The sequence below is a fragment of the Danio rerio genome, chromosome 20 (assembly GCF_052040795.2).
Source record: "Danio rerio strain M-AB ecotype USA chromosome 20, GRCz13ab, whole genome shotgun sequence".
In the NCBI taxonomy this organism is placed as follows: Eukaryota; Metazoa; Chordata; class Actinopteri; order Cypriniformes; family Danionidae; genus Danio; species Danio rerio.
This window is the reverse complement of record NC_141040.1, coordinates 27498391-27507500: the sequence shown is the minus strand read 5'-3', so window position 1 is coordinate 27507500 and position 9110 is coordinate 27498391. Positions and strand designations below refer to the sequence as shown.

Sequence of the window (9110 nt, the reverse complement as noted above, 5' to 3'; positions counted from 1 at the left end):
GTCCTCTCCTCAGGTGGTGGAGAAGAAGTGAAAATACCAAGAATCGTAATCTTTGAGGAAGTGCTGAGCAGCTTGCCGTCCCATCACTCTTCTCTCGGCTGTTGTAGGGAAGCGGGTGGGAATTATGGAGTGCGCTGGATCAAGGGCTTGAAGGTCAGATCCTCTATTCTAGTCTCTACAGGTCATCGCTCTCCACCAGGGTGCCGGGAGGAAGAGGGTTGGAGTCTGGGAAAAAGGCCGCCTTCACGTCCAGACCTCGTTCTGTCAGGGCGGCGTAGCGGCTGGTGGATGGACGCACCTTCTTGAGCTTTGGGGTGTGAGTTTGCTGCCACTGGGCTGAGGGAAGGAAAGGGCGAGGATGAACATAGTTTCGCAGTTAAAAGAAATCACAGGATGTAATAATGAATGTTGTTCCTCAATTACAAAAACAAAATCTTTGCTGTACGGCATGAAATGTTTAATTTAAAGTGTTAGTTCACCCAAAAATGACAATTTACTCAATATTTATCCACCATTGAGTAGTTGCAAACCAATTTCTTTTGTTTTTTCTGTAGAACTCAGAAGATATTTTGAAGAATGTTAGAAACTGGTAACAGCCGACTTCCATAGCAGAAAAAAAAAACATACTAGGGAAGTCACTGGTTACCAGTTTTCAATACATTTTAAAATGACTTCTTTTGTGTACAGAACAGAAAAAGAAACTTAAATAGGTTTGTGGCAAGGGAAGGGTAAATAAATGAGGACAATTTCAGTTTATAGATTGTTTACCTAAAATGGCTGTTTACACCAGACGCAAAATCTGCAAATAAATAGCGCTATTCGCAATTGTAAATAGACGCCTGAACATTGAGTTTACTTCATTTGCGAGTCAAATTTAGTTCGTGGGCAGGGCTTCGGTCTACCTGGTGACTCTAGCTTCCTTGCTAAATGGCTAACATGTATTTTATTGAGATAGTAGCTGTGTTTATGTGCTTTAAGAAGGCTGAAAAACGGGGTATATTCGTTCAGCGCCGGGTCCAATGCTGCGTTCAAACCAGACGCAGATGAAGCCTAAAGAGTGAGTGAATTACATGTTAAGTCAATGCAAAGACGTGAATAGACATCCTGCACGATACACGCAAATGAGGTGGCACAAGTTGAGCACTTGACCCATTTGACGTGCAATTTGCTTGAGCTAAAAATTCTCAACTTCAGCATTTGCACCGTGTTAACAAATCAGAAGCTTTCTTTTGTATGGGGTGTGATTATGACGAAGCGCCTGTTGTTGGTGTCCCAAGGGGAAATTTCTCTTGCTGACACTGGACAACAGCTCATCAAACTGGGCTTGGCTCAGTCTGAAGCACCACTGAAAGCCTCCATCATCCAGGTAAAGTTACTGCAGGAGTTGATGAACTCACAGAGCTGGGTGCACCTCTGAAACTATCTAGTGGAGAGTTGGTCTTGTTTTTCTAGTTTAAATATTTTTTAAAAATAAAAAAGCACTTTTTCAGACAAGAAAAGATAATTAAGAAAATTAATAAAGTTTGCCCTTAAATCAAGCTAAATAATCTAACAACGAAGTATGTATAAACCTACTTTAAACAAGATTATTTAACTTACTCCACTGGCAGGTTATTTAGATTGTTGTAAGAAAAAAAACATTTAATATTTCAGGTAATAGGTGCGGTTCAAATCGCTTACTTATGCACTATTCTACACCATTTTGAAGTATAAATAGTGTAAGTTGTACTTTCACACTGAAAACTCTGCAAAGAATAAGTGCACTTATTACCTGGATGATGCACTTATTCAACCGGTAAAATGAAGTGTGAAATGTCGGACACTTCACGAACTCCACGGCTGCTGCTTTGCTCACGTAGCAGAAGGGCTGGAGCTTTCAGACACTGATGTTGGATTACTTTATTTATTTTGGATTGTGAAAGCAAAATTCTCCTACGAGAGTGATTATACCACCTCTCAATGGTGAATGCGGTTACACTCATGGCAGGTATTATTTGGTAGTTTGGTCCTTTATTTCTTTAATTTGGCAAAATTGAAACGTCATCAGGGAAACGGTTTGAATTTTTGCTTAGTAAAAAAAAAAAAAAAAAAAAAAAAAAACGGTGTTTCATTTGGGACAACACTATATTCATATACTATTACTATGGTGTTGAATGTGTAAGTGCAAAAGTGTATAGTGTGCCAATTGGGAAGCAGCTAAAATATATATTTTATTATTTGTCTAGAAAATTCTTTTTGATTTCAGAATTTTATAAACATGACAAATTCCAAGTAAGAAAAGTATTTTGCCTATATGAAGTATAAGACCTTAATGTATCACCAGAAGCCAGATGTGATCATTTTGTTTTGCATGAATAAGATTTTTGACTTTCACCAAAAACCAGTTACTGTACATATAAATTTCTACAATTTTCTGCTAAAGAAATAAACTCAGAAACATGTTGGATGGCATCTTGAGTAAATAGCAAATTGTGTGAACTGACCCTTTAATATTAAACTCTCAAAGTTGCTCCTGTACCCAAGCCAAAGCATAAGTGTTGAGCCACCTTTAGTTCCAACTGATTCCAGACTACAAGTGTTGAGTTTTAATCAAACATTAATCAAAAGTTTTATAACGTTCATTATTAAATCACACCCCTTCTGTCTATTTCCTCAGCCCCACAGTTGATTAAGCCTTAGGTAATGCATCCGTATTGTTAAACCTGGCAAAAACACAGCAGTGGCTGATGGGATTGCTATGGAAACAGCGTTGAGCGGAGGAAGGGAGTGTGCTTATATTGGAAAGATTAAATAGGGTTTTGCCTTTAGTCTGAAGCAATTTATGCAAGAACACTGATCTGATAAACCACTTTAAAACTACTTAGTCTGTTTTTAGTGTACTTTGGTCCCTTGCCAATCACCACACAGCATGGCATTTATATGATTGGTTTATGTTGTGGATTTAAACTAACCATGTACATCGAGACGTGCTGTACTGGAGATGATGCCAGCTTCATTCTTAGCCGAAACCGTGTACCAGCCTGCGTCTTCCTTCAGAGCCGGCTGGATGATCATACAGAGGTAACCAAAGTTGTCCTGGTGCATGCTGGGAAAAAGAAATGAACATCTGAATGAGCAAGTAGCCGCATTATTCAAACAAATGATCAAGAAATAATAGATGATAGGCAGTTGAATTATTAAACAAATAACCTTAAGTGTGCTTTGTTTTTATTCTTAGGGGTGTTTCCACTTAAGTGTACATGTATAGACACTGTATTTCAAGAAATTTGTCAGGTTTTTGTCCTCAAACTGATGGTTTTATTACATTATTTATATTGTAGGCTTTGAAATAACTAAAGTCATTAAACGTACAGATAAGGGCTGCATCCGAAACTGTCTACTACTCAGTAGGTACTGTATTTGAATTTAAATGGATGAATGTGAAAACTATAAATGAAATTCGGACGTACTACATCCGCCATTTTGTCATGGTCATGTGACCTTCCTGCGTCAGTTGCGTTGCTTCACTTCCATTCATGAATTCTCATGAATTCATGGGGCATCATGGAATAGTGCAGCGTGCATGGGATGCACACTCCAGAATCTCGCTGGAAATAGTAAGTCATCCGGGTACTTCTTGCATACTGATTTTCGAATTCTATGAATTTGGACATACTACTCAGCTCGCATACTGATTTTAGCATACTATATGGAAGTATGCGGTTTCGGACACAGCCATAGAACTGTAATGTGGTAAAAAATCTGCCTGGGACTACTTTAGTAGTCGATTGATCTGAAAATAAGAATGTTGACCAGCCAATCAGAACCAAGCATTTAACAGCTCAATAGAATAAATTTAATTCATGCCAGTATTGTTTTTTTCAACACTGCATGAGCATATTACTGGCGTTTGAATCCTCGTGAACAAACATCCACTAACATTGTAACTGGAGACTTTACAGCTTGTTGTGACTGTTCTGCTCTCTGAGGTGGTACAGACAGTAGCGCCTGTGGTGTGTTACTGTGTTTCTTTTTTTTTTTTTTTTTTTTATAAGACTCTTTTCATCTCGCGTGTGTGTGTGTGTGTGTGTGTGTGTTTGTTTAAACAAATATAGCAACTTTAAACAGCAGCCTAACAAAAGCTGCCATATACAGACATGGTGCGCAAGAATAACACTATTTTTTAATCAATATGAGGTTAATAAACCTCAGGGTAACTTATGCATTGATTATATGCAGGAGGGCTGTGATAGGTTAAGATCTTGTACCTTATCCTGTCTGTGTTATGAGTGAAGGACTCATTCTCTTTCTTCCAGAAGATCTGTGGGAATGGGACTCCAGACACGCGACACTCCAGACGTACAGGGTGACCTTCAGCAACACTTGTGTTCTGGAGTTTCTCAATGAAACTTGGGGCTTTATGCATCTCCTTGGCTGAAAAGAAAAAAAATATTTACTTACATGCACATTTTAATATCCAATTTTTAATTTGAATTAAAATTTTAAATAAAAAAAATGGACCAAAAGTGACAGTATATTGTGAGTCGCTAATTGGAGACTTTGACTGGAACATTTAAATCAGTGAATTGATAGCTGCAGAGTTGCTCTGACCAGTTTACGTGAATCAGTGGATTGTTATCTTTAAACGGGAGACTCCCAGTGGGCGCCATTCAGAAGGACTCATCCCTATGGCCTAATCCCTTTGGAGGGTCCCTCTGGAGGGATTAGAGCAGAGGTCACTAAACTTGCTCTTGGATGGCCAGTATATTGAAGAGTTAGCTCCAACCCTAGTCAAACACACCTGAACAAGCTAATTAAGGTCTTACTATGTATACTTAAAACTTCCAGGCATTCATGTCGAGGCAAGTTGAAGCTAAACTCTGCAGGGACCCCGGCCTTCTAGGACTGAGATTAGTGACCCCTCGATTATAGCATAGGAATGAGATTGTGTAACACCCAACAATTTCATTGCCTAAAATCTACATGACCTGAAGTGGGTGGAAAAGCGCAATGTTTATGAAAAGGGGGTGGGGGAGGGGGCAAAATTATGATGGCAGGCCAGATTGACTCTCAGGCAACTGTTCGGTGCTCCCTATGGCCAGTCGGCCCCTGGTCCATTGGTTGTATTCTTCCAAATCCTTCATCCTACATTCCAAATAGCCTTTCAAAGTAGGCAGTTGAGCACTTCGGTTTGGAGCAATGCTTCAACATGGCGGCCATGATTTTTTTCACTCAAAAGATTGCAATATCCCATTTGGAATGCACCGTTTATCTGACTAAATCATTTAAATCAGTGAGTCAACCTGGAGACTTGCTCGGAGTGAATCATTTGAATCAATAGCCCCTTTCACACAGTAATTTCGGTAAATATCCGGAAAATTTCCGGAACGACTTTACCGGTAAATTCAAAAAAGCGCTGTTCACACAGGCGAGGACGTTACGGAATTTTTCCAGAAAAGGGCATTCACACATCCATCGCAAAATGCCGATAAATTCTGACATCATTAACCAGAAATGACCTTTAAACGGCTGCACTTGTGTTTGTAAACATTTGACTACATTACAAACTCTTTGGATGGATCAGTATTGAGTACAACTCCAATGAAAACAAATAGAGGAACACTTTCGCATGTCCAGATGTTCATGATATGAGTGTGTGCTGGCGCTATGGGCGCTCACGGGCACACGCAAAGCTTGAAGGTAAACAAACAACGGATTATCATAAACATTTTATCGAAAATTATTTACACAGTTAGCATTAAGAAGGAACATAGAAACGTTATCTGACTAACATCTAGCAACTAAAGGTGTCTGGAAAAATATTCAAAGGCTTTTATTCTCATAAACCGCGCGCACGTGAATGCGTCTGACTGTTCTGATTGGCTAAAGCAGGTGTCTCATGTCAGCACGTTCTAGACGTGGACGCGCTATTTCCGGCCATCTTCCTTCTGCATTCACACAGCGCAGCATTCCGGCAAATTGCCGGTAATGTTACAACTTCTCTTTCCGGAAAAGAGCCAGAACGAATTTACCGGTATTTTCAAAAAGGGCCTGTTCACACATACAACCTTTCCGGAAAATTGCGGAAAGGTCTGTATGTGTGAAAGGGGCTAATGATTTGCTAACAACAGACTTGCTCTGACCAGTTCATGTGAATCAATGAGTTTACTAGAGACTTGCTTCGACAGGATCATTTGAATCTGTGAATTGTTAACTGCAGACTTGCTCTGACCAGTTCATGCGAATCAGTGAAACAAGTAGAGACTTGCTCTGATTGGATTGTTTGATTCAGTGAATTGTTAACTGCAGACTCACCCTGACCAATTTATGTGAATTAGTGAGTCAAGTAGAGACTTGCTCTGATTGGATTGTTTGATTCAGTGAATTGTTAACTGCAGGCATTGGGAATCAGTGAGTCAAGAAGAGACTTGCTAAGACTGAATCAATTGAATCAGTGAATTGTTAACAACAGACTCTTTCTGATCCGATTATGTGAATCAATGAGTTGTTGACTCAATAACAGATGCAAAAGGATCAATCCAACTCACAAATGAATCATTTAGTCTGATTTGTATACCAATTTCAAAAGGTTAATCAAAAAGAATAATCTTCTTCATGAATCAAGCAAAACTATTGAGAGGGTGACTGTTGCTACAGCTCAAATGAACCATGAATGACATGTACATAATGTAGTGGAGTAAAAAGAAGCATATGATGCATTGGAGTGTTGTAAAAGAAAACCAAAACTCAGTCATCTCCTTACATCTATTTCAGTTTGATCCTAAATGACATCTCAGCACAGAGTCTTGTATTCCAAGCTGAAGTACCTGCAACAATGAGCTCCAGGTTAAATGAGTTCTGTCCAGCCCTGTTGCTGGCGATGCACGTGTAAACTCCTGCATCTCTGCTCGTCACCGGCTCAATGACCAATGAGTGAACGCCGTTCTCCCTCACCAGCATCTTGTGGAAGGAGTCAGGACGGATGGTCTGGCCATTCAGCTGCCAGATGAGGTCAGGAGTTGGCAGTCCGCTCACCTATGAACAAAACACAAATCCAAATGTTTTAATTCGACATATTCTCTCCACAATTATTCTTTCTACAGAAGCGTAAATATTTTTATTACAAGCATATCGTCCAATGCAATGTTAGCGTTTACGTCTGGAGTGTGGTTCTCATGGGAAGCAGGTCCGTGCACAATACCCGAGCTCAGTTTTCACATTCCTGAGAAACACAACACCTGCTCCACCCGAAGGTGTGCCAGCAACAGACCACCAGTGACTGCGCCTGTGTGTTTACATTTGTTTACGAGTTTGCTCATGTGTTTACACCAGGTCTGAGAGGGCGGACGGAGAAGATGTGCATTTGTTGTGATGGTTTCTGAGAACGTACATGACATTTAAGTTCCCATGGGTGTGCATATTCCCTGTGTGATGCTTATCGTGTCTATCTCACACACAAAAGTCTAGTGTGTTCATAGCGTTTATTAAAAAAAATGGCCTGTGTAAGTGAACAAGCAGAAACCGGCACTTTGATTTCACTGTAGACCTTCTGAACTGCATCTAGGGACATTTGTGGTTTGGAAAGTTTGAAAGTCTCAAAGCCAAAGAAATAAATCAGTGCTATAAATACCACTGACATTAAGGGCTCTGTGCATGAGCGCATTACTGATCAGGGCCTTTTTATAGCACGTGAAGCCCTCCATGGCACAGTGAGCCTTTATTCTGACATGTGTGGCTGATGGGCAGGCAGAAATATAAATGTAAGACTATAGTTAGACAATATAATAGAGAGAAATATGGATTTTTGTGAATTTGCTCTTCAGGGTTTGGATTTTCCGCAGTGAAATTTAAAATCACACTGAACTTCAACTCTGAAAACTGGACTTACACAGTTCTAGAATATATATAAACAAACATGAATTGAATTGAACTGAAATATGTAATGCAATTGTAATTCAATGTGCATTTATATAGCGCATTTAGCATTTTGCCATACATCCAAAGCGTTGTAAAACTTTGCGAGGGGGTCTCTCCACACCACCACTAGTGTGCAGCATCCACCTGGATATTATATTATATATTAGATAAAATGCAGACCACATAAAACTAGTAATAGTAGTAGTAGTATTAATAATAATAATAATCAACTGAAATATGAAGAAAAGTGGCAGAAAAAAATCTAAAAGCATTTTCCTTAAACAGGGCCTGAATAAACTTATTATTGTGTGTTTTTTGGTCACTAAAGGAATGCAGTTTGACTTAAGCAGCTAAGAACAACAGATTTACTTTCATTTTGTATAAAGTTTGCCAATTTCTTTATGAGAATAAAACGGAAAATATGTTATTAAAACAAACAAAAGCTATTAAAACATGCCATGAATAATTTTACTGGCCTTGAAATGTGTAATAGTTTTGTTTTGTATTTTTTTTTTTTGCACATGCTAACTTCACAATTCCTGTGGATTCTTGTCTAATAGTTTTTATATTGCAAAAATATATAGAAGGAAATCATATAACATAATCAAGGATATTTAGTTTGAAGTAAAGCATTTCAGAATAATTTTTTTTTAATAACAAAACTACAATAATAAAAAAAAGTTTCTGAAAATTTGACTTTCAATTAGCAAATACAGTCTCCAGCCACTTTATTAGGTACCTCTATCTAGGACTGCCTTCAGAACAGCCTTAATCTTTCATGGCATAGATTCAACAAGGTTCTCCTCAGAGTTTTGGTCTATATTTACATGATAGCATCACGCAGTTGCTGCAAATTTGTCAGCTGCACATCCATGATGCAAATCTCCTGTTCCACCAGATCCCAAAGGTACTCTGTTGGATTGAGGATCTGGTGACTGTAGAGGCCATCTGAGTACAGTGAACTCATTGTCATGATCAAGAAACCAGTCTGAGATGATTCACACTTTATAACATGGCTCGTTATCCTGCTGGGAGTAGCCATCAGAAGATGGGTACACTGTGGTCATAAAGGGATGAACATGGTCAGCAACAATACTCTGATGCGCAGTGGCATTGACACAATGCTCAATTGATACTAATGGGCCCAAAGTGTGCCAAGAAAACATCACCCACACCATTACACCACCATCACCACCACCAGCCTGAACTGTTGA

The 9110-nt window shown here is 39.1% G+C and overlaps 1 protein-coding gene across 17 annotated transcripts in view; it reads right to left on the bottom strand.

Moving 5' to 3' along the window:
• palld (palladin, cytoskeletal associated protein) overlaps positions 1 to 9110 on the bottom strand; it is a 149573-nt gene that overhangs the window by 1239 nt on the left and 139224 nt on the right. For all 17 annotated transcript variants that reach the window (XM_087298199.1, XM_087298201.1, XM_087298207.1 and 14 more), the window contains 4 exons: positions 6807 to 7014; positions 4248 to 4413; positions 2952 to 3085; positions 1 to 336 (listed from right to left, as the gene is read on the bottom strand). The exon at positions 1 to 336 is cut by the window's left edge and continues 1239 nt beyond it. In XM_087298199.1, coding sequence (XP_087154325.1) covers positions 176 to 336; positions 2952 to 3085; positions 4248 to 4413; positions 6807 to 7014 — 669 coding nt within the window. In that variant the 3' untranslated portion in view covers positions 1 to 175. The remainder of the gene's footprint in view (positions 337 to 2951; positions 3086 to 4247; positions 4414 to 6806; positions 7015 to 9110) is intronic.